This window comes from Pelophylax lessonae (genome assembly GCF_965119305.1).
Source record: "Pelophylax lessonae genome assembly, chromosome: 2".
Lineage (NCBI taxonomy): Eukaryota > Metazoa > Chordata > Amphibia > Anura > Ranidae > Pelophylax > Pelophylax lessonae.
In genome coordinates, this window is record NC_138769.1 from 577,515,899 (window position 1) to 577,534,176 (window position 18,278).

Below are 18,278 nucleotides of genomic sequence, written 5' to 3' on the forward strand. Positions count from 1 at the left end.
GTCCAATTTGGGCCCAGTGTCATTATTTTCCAGCACTGCCTTAAAGAGGAAATAAACTCTTCCTTTTTTTTTCTTTTTTTCTTTCCTTGCAAAGTAAATGCATAATGTGCTAGTATGCATCGCATACTAGTACATTATGTGACACTTAGCTGCAACGAAACCCGCATTGTCTCCGCTGCCGGTTGCATCCATGTTTGCCCGTCTTCCTTCCGGGTCTGTGGACTCGGGCTGTATTACAGTCACGGCACTGGGCTCTGAAGAAATGGCACGGGTGACCGTTTCTTCAGAGTGCTTGTGCTGATGACATCATCGGACTGCATGCAATGTAAATATCTCCTAAATGGTGTAAGTTTAGGAGATGATTACAGTACCTATGGGTAAGCCTTATTAAGCAGGGTACACACTAGTAGAAAATCTGGCGAAAATGTGAAATCATCCGATTTTCGCCTAGTGTGTACACAACTTTCAGCAGCCGATGCCGACATTTTCAAAGAACAAAAACGGGACAAACACCAAAATTATTTTCGTCCGTCCCCAGACGACCGATTTTCGTTTAATGTGTATGCAGTACGTCCGTGAAAAATCGGATACGAAAGACCGCGCATGATCTGAAGTTGCTGACAACCCGGAAGTCTAGGAACAAATGTGCCAAAAAAAGAAAAATCGGACGAGAAATTTCGTGAACATTTATGCACTGTCAACTAAAAGCGGTAATGAACGCTGAGAAGACAGAGAAAAATCGGAGGATATTTCGTCCAATTTTCGTCAAGTGTGTACAGCCCTTAAAAGACTTATCTATAGTTAAAAGTCATAAAAGTGGGTTTACGACCACTTTAATCATCACATGATTCAGGTTAACGTTTGAATTGGTGTTAGTTTAAACCTTGGGAAACATTGACAGGCACTGGCTGTTTTTAATTTTTTTTTTACAGTATTTATTTGCTGTCACCTGTGGAGCTCGTGATCATCAGCCAGGCGCGTTGCCAAAAGCAATCAGGCCTTGTTTATTCCAAACAAATAGGAAAACAGAAGCATCGCTTGTCTTCAGGAAACAGAAAACACATAATAGTTCATACTCAGGTTCAAAATTGCAAAACAAATTAAAGGCGCGCCACCACTATACCAGTCTCACTCTGGGGTTTTGGGATTTTTCCATTGGCTTCAGGGCTCCTAAGTAGGAGGTTTTCACATCCTAAGCTCAGTCCATCCTACTCACACAAATGTCCTAATAAAGTGTTACCAAACCCACAACAGTAAAATTAGTCTGTATATGCAGAAAAGCATGAGGAACCTAAGGGGTTAATACTCTGCATTGTGTAAAAAGGTTGTTTGATCCTGTATGTACAGATTCTCCTCTTCTTACATTGTCCCCCTAGCATGTCCAGATAATACAGTTATTGGAGTCAGGCTGCACATGCTCCGTTTGGTGTGTATTACTAGAGTTTTGTTTTTGTTTTTCCTTGGGAGGGTGCATGTGATCAGCACAGGGCCAATCAGCACTTTCCAGACAGAGGGTCAGGGATCCTGCATCCTGATAGGACAACTCAGTGCAGGATGAACACTCCTCCTACAAACTTTAACCAGACACTGATAGAAGTCAGAAGACTGCTATATACTGCTGATAATAAAGGGTATATAGCAGTTTATATTTACTAAAATAATTGCATTTCTATGTTCTGTGTACTGTGGGAGACCAGATATCGTGAATGCAGGTTCCTGGGTTTAGTAAAGCTTTAACTCAAGTCCATGTAATCAGGATTTGGATGCCCTTCCTATTCAAAACTCTTTGAACCTCTCAAATTCCAGGTCCCTAATAAGGATTTAGCAATCCAGAGAGTAATGAAAACCACTCCTCTCCAACCGGACTACCCCAGAATCCCTCATCCTGAATGGTTGAAAACTCCTGAGTAATTATCGATTACTAATTAACCCCTGAGTAATTACCATTACCTTCAAATCATCCCCCCTAATGGAACCACAACTCAGATAGTGGGAAAACGTACCTGCTGTTCAGGACCTAACCCTAGTGTTCTGTACAAAGCTTTAGAGGGCCTATTAATTATAATGGCAGTTCATAAAAACACATGATTGTTAATGATGCACATGAAAATGCATGAAAATGCACACAGAGAGATGTAAATCCAGCTTTAGGGAGATTCATGTCTGTGGGGGTCTGTGGGAAATGTCTGTGGGACTTGCCTACAGTGATAAACAGAAGAGGAGGGGGAGCCACAAAGACATTCTGAATGGCTTAAAAAATAAGGCTGTCCATACATCATACAATTTTCCTGTACAATATTCCTTAAGATCTTTCAAAACCATATAATATAAAATCAAACCTTAACACTTTCCATTAACACTTTCCATTTGTATGCAGTCAGACAGGCCCTTGCACTACATTGTTGAAGGTAAATCTAACATGAAAACTGTATAGTTTTTGGCCAGCTTTACTCCACTTTTGTTGTGACAAAACCATTGCCCTCTGGGTGATCAATGTACATTGCAAGGATTTTAGCAAACTTTGTTGCAGATTCCTACCTTTTGTTATACTGAAGAAATAGGTGTTTGTTTATCTATGTCCCTGTGCAAAATGAATGTCAACAGGAGTGATTTTAAAATGATCAATCAGCTGTTGCACTTACAGGGTTCTAATAAGGAAAGTGGTAGGGTCTGCATCCCCATAGACGTGATTTGCTTTTGGGAGTGAAGAAATGTCGTCAACACACCAAGGATGTACGTGGTAATAGATGCATACAGGTGGGGGGATGCTTGATGTGGGGTATACAGTAAACACCGGCTTCCAGAAAGGAGATATATAACAATCTCTTTGACCAGGAGTTCCCAAACTGTGGGTCGCAACCCACTGGTGGGTCGTGAGCTAAGTTTGAGTGGGTCGCCGCTGGCGGATTTTACTGAGAGCGGGGTCAGGGCTGCCCAGCATACTGTGTTACAAGGAAGAAGCAGGCGGGGCCTTGAGCTTCACTGATGCTCTGACCCCGCCCCTTGCCATGCATGCTGTTCTGTATGGGAGGCGGCACCTCGGGGTAGGAGTTGGACTGAGTGGAGCCGTTAACAGAGTGCAGGCCATCGGATCAGAGCTAAGCACCAGGACCTGTCACCAGGTACGCCAGACGCTGCCTGATGGCGTATGTATGCGGGTTGGCGGCCCACATTTGCACAGACATGTCAGCCCATTGATTCGAATGGGCTGCTATGCCTCTGTTTTCCTGCTGAAAAAAGGTGCATGCAGAATTTAAAAAACTGCAGTGGCCGTGAAATCCATCCTGCTTTTGCACCATACGACTTACCTGCAGTTCCTGCACACGCAACCTGTGTTTCTAAATACTGGGCCCACGTATATAAAAAGGCAGAAAGCTTGCCAGTGCAGGAACTGCAGGTAAGACGCATGGTGCAAAAGCAGGATGGATTTCACGGCCACTGCATTTTTTTAAATTCTGCATGCACCTTTTTTCAGCAGGAAAACGCAGGCATAGCAGCCCATTCGAATCAATGGGCTGCTATGCCTGTGCAAATGTGGGCCGCCAACCCGCATACATGTGAACCGCCAACCCGCATACATGTGAACCAGGCCTAAAGCAGTTGTAAAGTAATTTACAAATAAAAACACTGGTCCTCCTGCAGTTTTAACCATTTCTGGACTGAAAGGATTTGCCCCCTTAATGACCAGGCCATTTTTTTGCAATTCGGCACTGCGTTACTTTAACTGACAATTGTCGTACGATGCTGTATCTAAATAAAATTGATGTCCTTATTTTCCCACAAATAGAGATTTCTTTTGGTGGTATTTGATCACCTGTGCGATTTATTTTTTTATTTTTTGCGCTATAAATAAAAAAAGCAACAATATTCAATTACAAGCAAGTGGCAAAAAGAACTGTATTCAGAGGTGGCCCCAAGAAAGTTTGGGAAGCCCTGTCCTAGACTGTAAGCTCTAATGAGCAGGGCCCTCTGATTCCTACTGTAATTGTATTGTACTGCCTACCCTCAAGTTGTAAAGCGATGTGTAAACTGTCAGCGCTATATAAATCCTGTATAATAATAATAATAATAAATGTAAAGAGCAAGTTCACTTCTCACAGGACTGCTTAGCAGAGATTGCTAAAATGTTAGTATTTTGCAGCACCTCCCCTCTAAGGATAGTATTTTTACAGGCCCTGCTGCATTCAAGGGGTGGAGGGATTTATAAAAGTAAACTTATGCTGTACACAACTCTCCCTGTTGTTGTTGTTGTCTACTGGATGTATTGTGCAATTTGTTCTGGTTACACTGGGGTTTATTTACTAAGGATAAAAAGTGCAAGTGCAGTTGTTCCAGAGCTTAGTAAATGTAGTGAAGCTGCACTTTGCAATGAGTAGCCAATCACATGCAAGAAAAAAACAAAAAAAAAAACAGCATTTTTGCTTGCACATGATTGGGTGATAAAAGTCAGCAGAGCTTCTGCCAGTGCCATCTTAAAGCGGAGTTCCGGGCAGAAAATCGATATTTTTTTTTTTGTGCCCGTCCGCTTCTACACCTTCACCTGAAAAGGAATTGGATAGTTAGGTTTTTTTTTTTTATTTACTCACCTTGTAATTGAAGATCGAAGATACTCACCTAGTCTTCACTTCCTCCCTCTGTGCCGAGGCTCAGTCATCTCTTCCGGGCTTGCACTGATTCCTGGGAGCTGAACGTCATTGCTCCCAGGAATCAATGCGACGGCACCGGCCCCGCTCGTCACTTCCGGGCCACACCGGAAGTGACGAGAGGGGCCTGTGCAGGCGCATTCTGGGAGAAGACGCGGAAGAAGACGCCGAAGAGGACCGCGCCGGCTTCAGCTGCCCACAAGAGAGATGGAAACGCTGTGGAAGAAATTTTATAAGTGAGTATTTCTTCTAAAAGGTAAGTGCGAACCGGGACAGATCAGAGGCTAGCCATTATGGAATGTGCTAGCCCTGACTGTCCCGGGGGTATGTTTATTGAAAAATTATTTCTGTGCCCGGAACTCCGCTTTAAGAGCATTAACCACTTTACCACCGGAGGATTTTGCTGTCTTCCGTCCAGGCCACTTTTTGCGATTCGGCGCTGTGCGACTTCAACTGACAATTGCGCGGTCGTGCGACGCCGTACCCAAATGAAATTTACGTCCTTTTTTTTCCCACAAACAGAGCTTTCTTTTGGTGGTATTTGATCACCTGTGCGATTTTTACTTTTTGCGCTATAAACAAAAAAAGAGCGTTTATTTTGAAAAAATAACAATATTTTTAACATTTTTTTATATGAAATTCCCCCCAAAAAAGATGTAAAAACCAATTTTTTTAAAAATTTTTGGCCAATTTGTTTTATGCTACATATGTTTGGTAAAAAAAATCGCAATAAGCGTATTTTGATTGGTTTGCGCAAAAGTTATTGCGTTTACTAACAAAGGGAAAGATTTCTGTCATTTTTGGTGTTTTTTTTTTAACGCGTAATGGCGGCGATCTGCGATTTTTTTTGCGGGACTGCGACATTGCGGCGGACAGATCGGACCCTTGACTGACATTTTTGACACTTTTGGGGGTACCAGTGACATTACTGCAGTAATCAGTGCTATATATATGCACTGTTACTGTAAAAATGACACTGGCAGGGAAGGGGTTAATTTTATTGGAGAGGGAGGGGTTAATGTATGCCTGGTGCTTACTGACGTGTAGGGGGGGAGGTGACTGTGTGAGTCATGGACAGATCGGATGTCCAGCTATGCTGAACAGTCCGATCTGTCACTCCCTGTCACTATGGAGATCCGCCCGCTGTGTTTACACACAGCGGGCGGATCTCCAGACTCGATCCCCGACGATCGGGTAAGAGCAGCGGCGATCGCCGCTGCTCCTCCCCTGGCCCGACTCCCGCTGTGAATGAAAACAGCGGGAGCGAGCCTCCGGCGGCGCGCAAGCGCCGCCCAGAAGGGGGAGTGTCTAACGACGTTAATACTACGTCGCAGGACGATAACAAGCCACTCTGCCGCAGTAGTATTACTGTGAGCGGTTCTAAAGTGGTTAAAGGGCCCTGCCTACACAATCACCCGCGAGAATAAAAATGCAAATTATCTATAAGGCGATATTTTTTGGTACAGCAGTGCCAGGCTAATGACAGCTTCCAATTTCGGGGGCTGGGTCCGGTGAACACACACAAGGACGGGAGTCAGACTCGACTGTCCTGTGTGTGCCTGTTCCTGTGAAGGCGGACAGGCATTCCTGCAGTTGTGGGCTCCCCCTCAATGGCCCACGTGGCCTGACAGCAGCGCAGGGCCAACAGGTGCTGCCACCTGCTAAGTTCGGTGGCGAGGTGCATACGGGAATCGGGACTAATGCTTGGCTGGGTGGTTGGGCAGGTGGGGCCCCCGGGCAACTGCCCAGCGTGCCCATTCGGTAAGATGGCCCTGGCTTCTGCTCATTTACTAAGCTCTGAAGTAACTGCACTGGCAGAGTGCAACTGTACTTTGCAAAGTGCACAGTCTATTTGCCTTTAGTAAATAAACCCCACTGTGCCTGGAAAGTGCACACTTTTTGTTACTCTGCAATTTCTTGTCTAATTTTCCCCCTCCAGGTCACCGGTTACATTGTCATACATTGTCACAATACAACCCATGCCCAAAAGTGGCACTCATTTGCTACAATGTTTTATTTCAAAGTGATGCATCTCTACAGCTACTCTATTGTAACATTTTCTGTTTACATTTTCTCCACTCCACTTAGATTTCAGAAGGCTGCTCAGAGGATTCTGCGGCACCTGAACACAGCAGTAATGAGGAGAATGTGGAGGAGCCAGAAAGCACAGATGTGGAGGAAGAACACAGTGTGGAGCTGTCAGACACAGCCAGCCAGCTCACCCCTCCTGAAAACACATGCCCGGGAATTGGCAGGACCCGACGTCTCTCAGATTTTCGAGCTTGGTTTGCAGAAAATTTTCGCCACTGCTCAGAATCAGAAGAAGGTAAACTACTACATTTTCTAAATATGAATTTTTTTTCATTATATGACTTCAGGGCCGCCTTTAATATTGATTGGACCCTGGGCGAACATTTTCTTGGGCCCCCCCAAAACATGTCAAGTTTCACAGGCGGCCCATCAAACTCACCCATTGAAGTTACAGTCACCCCAGCCACAAGCCAAATGCAGTATCTTTTCCTGAATGCTTGCAAACTGCCTCTGCAGAGCAATCCACTGATCACTTTATAGGGGTGCAGAAGGAACTGCAGCACATGTGAAAGAGGCTCTTGTAGTGAAAGGTCTACTTTATGCCACAAAGGGCTTGACCTGACTCAAATACTCCAATTATTTTGTGGACATACTGAACAGTAAAGCTTGTTTTTGAGACTGAATACCAGTGATGGTCAACTGATGAGCTTTTGGAGGTCTCAGCTACAGCCCTGACACACCAAAGGGTTGTGCATATTATTTAGTGCGAGACATACTACAGGAGACAATCAGAGGCAGCGGAAGTACAATAAGAGACAATCAGAGACTCCGGATGTACTATAGGAGACAATCAGAGACTGCTGAGGTACTATAGGAGACAGAGACTGCTGAGGTACTATAGGAGACAATCGGAGACTGCGGATGTACTATAAGAGACAATCAGAGACTGCTGAGGTACTATAGGAGACAATCAGAGACTGCTAAGGTACTATAGGAGACAATCAGAGACTGCTGAGGTACTATAGGAGACAATCAGAGACTGCTAAGGTACTGTAGGAGACAATCAGAGACTGCTGAGGTACTATAGGAGACAATCAGAGACTGCTGAGGTACTATAGGAGACAATCAGAGACTGCGGATGTACTATAGGAGACAATCAGAGACTGCTGAGGTACTATAGAAGACAATCAGAGACTGCTAAGGTACTATAGGAGACAGAGACTGCTGAGGTACTATAGGAGACAATCAGAGACTGCTGAGGTACTATAGGAGACAATCAGAGACTGCTAAGGTACTATAGGAGACAGAGACTGCTGAGGTACTATAGGAGACAATCAGAGACTGCGGATGTACTATAGGAGACAATCGGAGACTGCTGAGGTACTTTAGAAGACAATCAGAGACTGCTAAGGTACTATAGGAGACAGAGACTGCTGAGGTACTATAGGAGACAATCAGAGACTGCGGATGTACTATAGGAGACAATCGGAGACTGCTGAGGTACTATAGGAGACAATCAGAGACTGCTGAGGTACTATAGGAGATATTTAGAGACTGCGGATGTACTATAGGAGACAATCAGAGACTGCTGAGGTACTATAGGAGATAATCAGAGACTGCGGATGTACTATAGGAGACAATCAAAGACTGCTGAGGTACTTTAGAAGACAATCAGAGACTGCTAAGGTACTATAGGAGACAGAGACTGCTGAGGAGACAATCAAATTTGAAAATAATAACAACATAAAGAACAATGAAGACCCATTTTGCATGGATATATTTCTTAAAGAACATAATTAGGTACCAACATCCCAATACATATATATTTATAGAATGAGAGAGAGAAAGTGAAAAATCGAACCAAAAAGGGGCATGAGTCAACAGATTATAAATCACATTTAAAATATATAATTTTTAAATTTGTCTCGATAAAACCGTGTGGTAATCATAAATGACCCCACTTTTCTTGTATAAAACATACACATGCTATTTATATAATACAGTGCTAGTTATACTACCCCCAAATCTACCCATCCAATATATGTGTCACCGATTTAATTTTATCAGTCGGGTTATGACAATATAATTCAGGGGGTAACTGCTGGGAAGATATACAACCCTTTATGCTTTTCCTAAGCTAGCCATAGATGGATCGAAATTCAGCTGGTTAAGCAAGGTTTGGCTGAATTTCAATCCACTCCGTTCCCGTCCTGGAGAAGTCGACCTAATGATCAACCTAACGGATGGGGAGGTTCGTTAAAAAAAAAAAAAAACTGATCCATGTATGGCCATCCTTAGACCAATGGACCACTTCCTCAGGAGAAGTCATGTCATCTCCTAAGACTATTGCATATCTTCCCATCAGTTTCCGTCTGAATGGTATTGTGATGTGCATGATTTTAATTAAATTAAATAAAAATATACGGGCCAAGGCCGGGGGTCGGGGACCACCTCCCCTCCTGGGGCGCAGCATGTTCCCTTGAGGGGCGCCGGGGGGGGGGGCTCGGGCCCCTGGCCAACCTGGCGGCCGACTCGGGGTTCTGATCTGACCCTGACTTGAGCTGCCATTCCTAGCATTATTCTGTTTCTGTCGCATTTATTACACCGGCTATATCTGTGTCAGTTGTGCCTTGATTTACATTTTCGAGGTTGTTGAACTATCTTTGTGAAATATGACAAAGCCTTATGAGCGCACATTGCACTGTTGTTCACTTTGTTTGCTCTTTGTAAAACCTTAATAAAAACTATTAGAAATTAAAAATATACATATTCAAAAAGTGATACATGATCTATTAAGTGCTGAAAGGGCCCCTCTTCTTTTCAACATTTTTTCAGGTTAAAAATACGTAACCCTTACAGGGCTGCAATTACCTTGCCTCATGGTCAGGCTGATTTACTAAAGGATTTGTGAATTTTCACTTAGAAAATGTTGTGAATATTCACTTCAATGATCCGTGTGAAAAGCAGATTCTCGTTCACCCAATCACGTACAAATATTTTTCGCATGATTAGGTGCCTATCAATATTAAGTCAATAAAAGTTAATATTAACACAGATTCTCAAATCCTTCAAAAAAATCCAGAAAAGATGTAGAGGGATTACTATTTTAGCATGCATCATTTCCAGAAATGATTTACTTTATTAAAGAGGAAGTAAACCCTCCTCTGACACTTTTCCCTATAGGTAAGCCTATGATAAGGCTTATCTATAGGTACTGTAAATATCTCCTAAACATGTACCGTTTAGGAGATATTTACCTTACATGCAGCCAGTGACGTCACTGGCGCATGCACTCTGAAGGAACCGCTGGTGCCGTTCCTTCAGAGACCCGTGCCGTGACTGTCGGCTCCTGCGCGTGTGCGCGGGAGTGACGTCACCGCGGCTCCGGCCAATCAGATGGCCGGATGCCACGATCCCGGAAGACGGGAGCGGACGGCACGGTGGGGGGCTTGTTCTGAGGTAAGTATTTCATAATGAGCTAGTATGCGATGCATACTAGCTCTTTATGTGTTTCTCTTTCAGCTTGTAAAAAAAAAAAAAAAATTAACTGAGTTTATAACCTCTTTAAAGCTGTGAATTCAACCTTGTACACTTTGTATGGTATGTGGGTGCAGCAAGGGTGTGACAACACAACCAGTGTTATTCTGTACTACAAAATGGAAAATAAAAGATTGCACTTGTTCCTGTTTAAAGGATGTTTCACTTTTGGCTCATAACATGTAATTAGATGCAATTATAGTTCAATGAGGATTTTAAAGCCACCACAATAATGTCTAACCTGGACTATCCCCTGGGTTTTAAAGAAATGGTAAAATTACACAGTTGTTGTGGTGACAATTCTTGCTTAGGTATCAATATACAGACATTGATTTTGGTTTCATGCATTTTGTACTGTATTCACTGTCGAAATGTGTTACATTTTAATAAATAAGATAATTTTATTCCATCTATATTGGACCTGTGGTGCTCATAGGTGTGCGCAGCCTATTGCATTAGGGTGTGCACTCCAACGCTCAAACACATGGTACTGATCACTCACTGTGTTCATTCAGAAAGGTAAGGGGCCAGTAAATTACATATTTACAGGACCCTTCCCCCACATCCCCGTGTGTGTCCGAAGCAGCAGCCGGTGGGACAGAAGAGGAAGGACGCTGGCAGTGCTACAGGGGGGAGCCAGAACTGTAGGGGGAATCTGCACTGCATAGGGTGATTAGAGTGTGCCCAGGCACACCTGGCACCACCTATGTGCACGCCTGTGACGAACGCCCATTTGATGGATCGTTCGCCACGGGCTACTGGAGGAGTGTGGAGGCCAGCCTCCTGCCCACAGACTATGGCCCTGGCTTGTAGGGGAGCGCGGCTCTGGTTGGGGGTGAATGCGGGGGGGGACCCTTGGAGTACTGTTACTTTGAATTCAAGTCCCTGTCACCCCAAGCGACACAGACTTTGGACCTAAGCTGCAAAGGACTTCACACCATGAGAGACTAAACAGATGCTAATGACATAAGACTCAGCTTTGGTATACTGGGGGGATGTGTATTGACAGTTCTACTAAGGTGTGTTGTATATGGAGACGGGCTATCTGAGAGCCTATGTCTCCTGCTTTTATCTGTTTAGAGGTTAAGTGTGTTCACACTTCTAGGGATGTGTATTCGGCTATGTTTTGGGTTTGTGGTTTGTTGAATTTATTATGGTAATGTTGCAGTCTCATTCACCTGTGTCTGTCCAGATGGCCAGGTATGTTAATTATGTTCTGTATCCAATACATTTGCATGATGTAATAATCAAGCTCCTAAAAGTGAAAATATATTGGAAGTTGAGTTGGTGAATAAAGTGTCATTTGTTTTAACCTTCATCAAGCTGGAGGCTGATGTTTGGGGGGAATTGAGGGGCCAGGACTGCATCACTTGAGATTCTGGGGACCTAAGACAGAAATACTTGGTCCAAGTATTGGGGATCTGTTATAACGTCTATGGTGGTGCTCAAGCTGTATTGTAATTTTTTACAAATATGTGTAATATATTTGTATATGGGTGAAAATACATTTTACCCCTTGACCAATGAGAATGGAGGCCTACCATGAAACGTGTTAGTATTGGGACTTTAATTATGAGGCTGTAAAGTAGCTTACCCTTCTGATATCTTAACCCTCTGATACCCTATGTATAGGGTAGAAGAATGGTATATTTTTAGGGAACATATATATTTTTAGGGACCATATATTTTGAGTTACTATTACACTATTTACCTTAACCACTTGCCAACTAGCCTCCGCCTGTATACGGCGGCAGGTCGGCAGGTTCCCGCGAATCGCCGTACCTGTATGGCGGTTTATGGTAGCGATCCTGGGGGTACGCACGCGCCCATTCACCAGCAGGGAAGACGATCCACGGGGCTGGCGGCCGAGATTACCGCCGGCACCTGCGATCGCTCCCCATGAGGAGGTCAGGAGACCATTGTTCTCTCAGGAATCAATGAAGAGCTTCTGTGTTCCTCCTATTTAGAAACACAGATCTCTGTGTTTATTCCTCAAGCCCACCCCCACAGTTAGGAAACACCCCCTAGGGACACATTTAACCCTTTGATCACCCCTGGCTTAACCGCTGCCCTGTCATTATTACAGTGACAGTGCATATTTTTAGCCCTGATTACTGTAGTAATGTCACTGGTCCCCCCAAAAGTGTAAAAAATGTCAGTTAGGGGTCCGATCTGTCCGCCGCAATGTCACAGCCCTGCTAAAAAAAACGCTGATCACTGCCATTACTAGTAAAAAAAATAAAAATAAATAAAAATTACTTAGATCTTTCCCCTAGTTTGTAGACACAATAACTTGCGCAAACCAATTAAAAACACGCTTACTGGGATTTTTTTACCAAAAATATGTAGCAGAATACAAATTGGCCTAAAATAATGAAAAAATTAGATTTTTATTTTATTTTTTTTTGGGGGGGGGGGGGGGAATGTTATATAGCAGAAAGTGAAAAATATTTTTTTTTTCAGAATTGTCACAAATTTTTTGTTTATAGTGCAAAAAATAAAAAAATCGCACAGGTAATCAAATACCATCAAAAGAAAGCTCTATTCGTGGGGAAAAAAGGACATCAATTTAATTTGGGTACGGCGCCGCACGACCGCGCAATTGTCCGTTAAAATAATGCAGTGCTGAATCACAAAAAATGGCCTGGTCATTAAGGGGGGAAATCTTCTGGTCCAGAAGTGGTTAAAGTAATTTTGTAGGACTATAGAATTTTTCCAAGCTTGCTCTCTCATGCTTTTTTGCTATATTAGTATAGTATAGTATAGTATAGTATAGTTTAAATATAGAGAATTTTAGATTAGCCACTAGAGGGTGGACTTAATTACTCTTTCTCTTTCCTAATGCCTGGTACACACGATGAGATTATCGGACACATGCTCGTCTGTTTTTTGTTTTTTTTTTTTGCATGCTAGCCTCATCTTGGAAAAAAAAGAGGTTACTAAAGTTCCAAAATTATTTTACGACACAATAAAAATTCGGAAGTAATGTCATGCACTTGTATTGTATTTTTGGATGACAAATGTACTATTTAACCAAAAATCGTATGATCTAGTATCGTACGAGAAAAACCTTTGTGCTTGTCCCATCTGACATTCTGCATGAATTATCCTGATCAGTTCTCGAACGCAGTGTACTAACGATCAGATTATCGAACGATTGCTTCAAAAGTGGTATTTTCTGATCGTGTGTACAGGGCTTGAGAATGGGTACACACTAGAAGTTTTTTTTTGTTTAACCCAGCTGAACCAAAAAGAACTGACAGATTTCTGTACTAACACAAGTGATGAAAGTGTAGCTATCTCCCCCACTGTTCCTTTGTGTTCTGACAGGGGGACTGACCGACCCCCCTCCTGCCAAAATACGTTTAATGTAGGGATCGCCCAATATCGTTTTTTCATTGCTGATACCGATACCGATATTTTGGTCATCGCGTATCGGTATCGGCCGATATTTTCGTACATTTAAAAAAAAATTTTTTATTTGACAGGTACTCTTGTGGAGGGATCTGGGGGTCTAAAAGACCCCAAACGCCTCCTCTGTACTTAAAAGCATTCAAAACACCAAGTTTGGCAGTTTTGAATGCTGTCATTTTTTTTAATCTGGCGCCAGTACCCGGAAGTGATGTCATGACATCACTTCCAGGTTTTTGCATGGAGACGCGGCTTTGATCGGGTCTTCGGCGGCCCTGCAGGCTGCTCGCCCGGGTCTCCCAGTGGGATGGGAAACCGGGGCGAGCTGTGGAAGCTGGCGGGAGGGGGGGGTGGGGGATGTCCCCTCCCACTTCTTGTAATGACAGCTGAGCAGCTTCTCAGCCGCATCGGTTGTCATTACAAAACAGCCGACCGTCGGCTATGGACGCCGGTACCGGGGTGATGCCTCTAGCTGCAGGCATCACTCCGGTACAAAGTGCAGATCCGCCCTCGATGTATCGGCTTTGCCGATAATCGGTCGATCTATAGTTTGATGTGTTCTGATGTGGGGCATCGGATGCTTGTTGGAAGTTGGTTTTCCAGCATGCCCATTCAACAGAAGCTTGTCCTAAGACCTGCTTCTGTAGGACAGACAGACAGTATACGTGGGCTGAAAGTCGGACGATTCCTGCTCAACCAATCATTTTCATTGGATTTTTAGCCTGTGTGTACCCAGCTTAACAACTGAGATAAGATATCAGCCACAAAGAAAGGGTATTTTATTTTTTTTGATAAGGCAGATGACTCTGAGATTAGCATTGACAGAAGGAGCAGCAAAGTAAAGCAAAGCGATAGTGTTGCAAAGTAGGAAGAAGAGCCTGCATGTAATTAGCAAATGTGGCTGCCCCCATGTACATATACAGTACATTATATAAATGAGTTAAAACAATTACATATAATGGTAACATCATTTAGATCAAGCTGATCTTTTTTACATGTAAATCTAAACATTAATTTAAATAGCAGTTTGTGTTCCATTTATGGTCAGTGTGATCTTTAATGTCATTAGTCAAAAAAAAAACATATATTGATGTATCACTGTAATCCAACCTTTCCTGCTGGAGATCATAAACCGCCAATAATATTTTTGCCTCTCCGCACACGCTTACTCTCTACCTGTATGCATTCTGGAAATGGCTTCATGGAATTTCTCAAGGAGGTCTCGTAAGGGTGACAGCCCTGGACCATGTCTATATATTGTGTGTTGTAATCGCCATTTGTAGTCTACATCGGATGTACATATGATAGGGTAATAATCATGCAGGAGCACAACTGGGAGATAGGGACAGAGTGTTGCAACCCTATGACAGAAAATGTCCTCAAAAGGTCCTTCATGGCAGGGTCATTAAGTATTATTTTAGAGAACTGCAGATTTTACAATATTCAAATGCTTTAACAAGTTTATGATTATTTGAGATTTAATGATTGGGTTTACATATACTTTAGAGTGGTTGTAAGTAGCCCAGACCTCACTGTTTTGGGCCATTTTAGTCTACCGGAGGAAGAAGTGCTAGCAAGCACTTCCATTTGTTAAATTTGGCATTTTCCAACTTTTGTTATCATGCAATATTTCCCTCTCCTGGGCAAGAAGAGGAAAGGATTGTTAATTGCATATTGAGTGGGCTATAGGAGGAACATTGATGGGTCCTAGTTGGTGGGCTCTTGCCTCTCTGCCATTTGACTTTGGGTAGACATTGGCCAGTCCATGGTTATCCTTATGTCTTAAAGTATATTTCTACATTTGCAGTCAAATTTAATAAAATTGCCACTATATGTTGGTTATGTCTTCCCATTCACACGGCACACCTAAAAATGTTTAACCTTTTGGATGTTTGGAGCAGGTCTCTTGGCAGGCTCTACTCTGAAAATATTCACAGTGAGTGTGCCCCCACACATATTGGGGACACACTGAACTCCCCCTCATCAACATACCAGCTTCTTGATCTTAAACACTTTGTTAAGAAAGATTTGTTCAAAGCTACTGTAGTTTACGACTGATAAAGAGTCTTGAAATTTAATTAATTGTGCATTACCAGGGGTGGCAACCTGAATGCATAGGAAAAGGATTGTGCCACATCCTAATGGATAATCTTGTGTGAAAATATGAACTTTATAGGCATGTGTATAATATATATATATATATATAATCATAGTTTATTGATACAAAAAAAACCTGTTACTGTTACTACCACCGTACAGTATTACGGCCACGCCGATATCCCCTTAGGGGTCTCTGGTATTTATTATTGTCCCCTTAGGGGATTTGGCTTTATGACTGTAGTCAATATTAGTGTTTATAGTTGTATATTATGTTCATCTAACCATGCATGACCTTTCTTGTTGGTTTTAAATATTGTATGTCCCCTTTTTTTTGTATCAATAAACTATGATAATTTTTATACATGTGCCTATAAAGTCCATATTTTCACACTTAGTTCCATGATAAAGAGTCTTGCCAGCAAATTACAGAGTTCATTATGGTATAGAATAACTCCCTGCCCCCCCCCCCCCCCCCCCTCATAATCATTACAGAAAAAGGGAATTAAAGTGGTTGTAAAGGCCAAAGTTTTTTTGTTTTGTTTTTTACCTTAATGCATTCTCTACATTAGGTAAAGCACCTTTTTTGTGCAACCCTCCCCCAATACTTAACTTTGCCTGATCTCAATACAGCGTTGTGCCCTAAAGCAGCGGTGCTGCTCTGTCTCTTTCTCCTCACTGGACTCAGCCATTGGCTCCTGCTGCTATCAATCACATCCAGTAACGAGGAGAGCAGGGGACAGAGACTGATCAGGGAGAGAGAGAACCGCTCCGGCGAGATAGCAATCCCACAAACATCCAACACAGGTGCAGGCAAGGATCCGCAATCCAGGCAACAGAGATGTGAAGAGAAAAAGAGCCGCACTTCTGGTTGTAGATGAGAATCAAATAAAATCCGTTTTATTGATATCAAAAATAGGACAATAAAAACATTTCCATAATAGCCAGAGACATGGGGAAAAAATGCACAGCGGTTAACGCGTTTCACGGAAACGTCCGCTTAGTCATAACCGTTACGACTAAGCGGACGTTTCCGTGAAACGCGTTAACCGCTGTGCATTTTTTCCCCATGTCTCTGGCTATTATGGAAATGTTTTTATTGTCCTATTTTTTATATCAATAAAACTGATTTTATTTGATTCTCATCTACAACCGGCAGGGGACAGAGCCAAGCTGCGCTGTATATGTCAGTAGAAGCACAGAGCCGGCTTGGGATAGAGTCCACACGTGTGCCACCATAGCAGGCAACTTTCTATGGTGGCTCACGGAGAAGAGAAGGCGCCCAGAGCGGAGGTGGGGGCCCCCCAGAAGGTGTACATCAGGGCTGTTCTGTGTAAAACCATTGCACAGAGCATGTAAGTATAACATGAATGTTATTTTTTTTAAAGAACCTTTACAATCACTTTCAGCAGTATTTTTTAGGCCCGAGGTTTTCAGAAAATAGCATTTAAAAAAGTAAGCAGTAACTGTATTTTTTAATTAATGCTTTGTGAGGGGAACATGTAACAAATATAAAGTAGGTGTTATCCTAATTTGGCTGCAAAACTGGAAATACACTTTCAAGAAGCAAATAGGGTTCTTCATAATGATCTGAAGGCCTTCTCTGTTCTCTGCAAATAATTGGAAACACACTGTCTCCTTCTATTTCCTTCTGTAGCAAGTCTTTGTGGTTCCGCTCTGTCCTCACTCCAGGATAACTCTCATCATATTCCTTTCTCTAATCTGTACATAATTTCTTCTTTTCTCTGTCCCACCAGCAGGCCTCTGCCGTTTTTTCCTATCTCGTTATCACATTCTACATCTGCCTCTCCCTATGAGGAACATTCTTAAAATTTGTATAACCTGAAACCACGCACTTTCTGCACTTTGTTGGAAGAATGCATATTATACATTAAAAAAGTTTAAAATAAAAGGTGACAGTTTCTATATAATATATAACATGTGCTTCAGCGTTTTTTGCATTTTGGAAAAAGTACTCAAAGGGCAGATGTTGCCTGGTTTCATTAATGTTTGCAATAATGCTTTAACACGCACATCCAGGGCCGCACGGGGAATCAGTGCGGTTGGGGGGAGGGGCACTTACAGAAGGAAGCCCTGTGCGGCTCTCTGCAGCAGCTGAAAGCCTGTTTCTCCTCCTCCTCCTGCCGGCTTTCAGCTGCTGCGGGAAGAGACACAGACACAGGGCATTATTCCTGTAATTGCTTCTCTGACACTAAACCTCTCTGTGTTGCCTGCTTCTGATCCCTCCCCCTGTGCACTGCCTCCACCCCTCCCTCAGCTTGACCTGCCCCCCCCATATCCCTCCAGCCTGCACCACATCTCTCCCTCCCCCGTCCGTCCGCCCGCACTCCAGCCTGCACCACATCTCGTAAGTCAGTCAACTTACCTTGTTCCTCCGGAATGACAGGCGGTGGCCTCCCCTTCAGGCTCCTTCATGTCTCTTCTCGGCGGCTGTCTCCTCCCCCATTCTTCGCCAATAGCATGCCTTCTCCTTTCGGCCAATCGGGAAACAGGTCTCAGGACCCTCTTCCTGATTGCCCGGGAGGAGACTCAGTGTGC

The 18,278-nt window shown here is 43.2% G+C and overlaps 1 protein-coding gene across 1 annotated transcript in view; it reads left to right on the top strand.

Annotated features, from left to right (window-relative positions):
- The window catches only part of ARHGEF25 (Rho guanine nucleotide exchange factor 25), a 548,945-nt gene that overhangs the window by 126,905 nt on the left and 403,762 nt on the right, over positions 1 to 18,278 (top strand). The window contains exon 2 of the mRNA XM_082245582.1: positions 6,732 to 6,969. Within this exon, the coding sequence (XP_082101708.1) occupies positions 6,732 to 6,969 (238 nt within the window). The remainder of the gene's footprint in view (positions 1 to 6,731; positions 6,970 to 18,278) is intronic.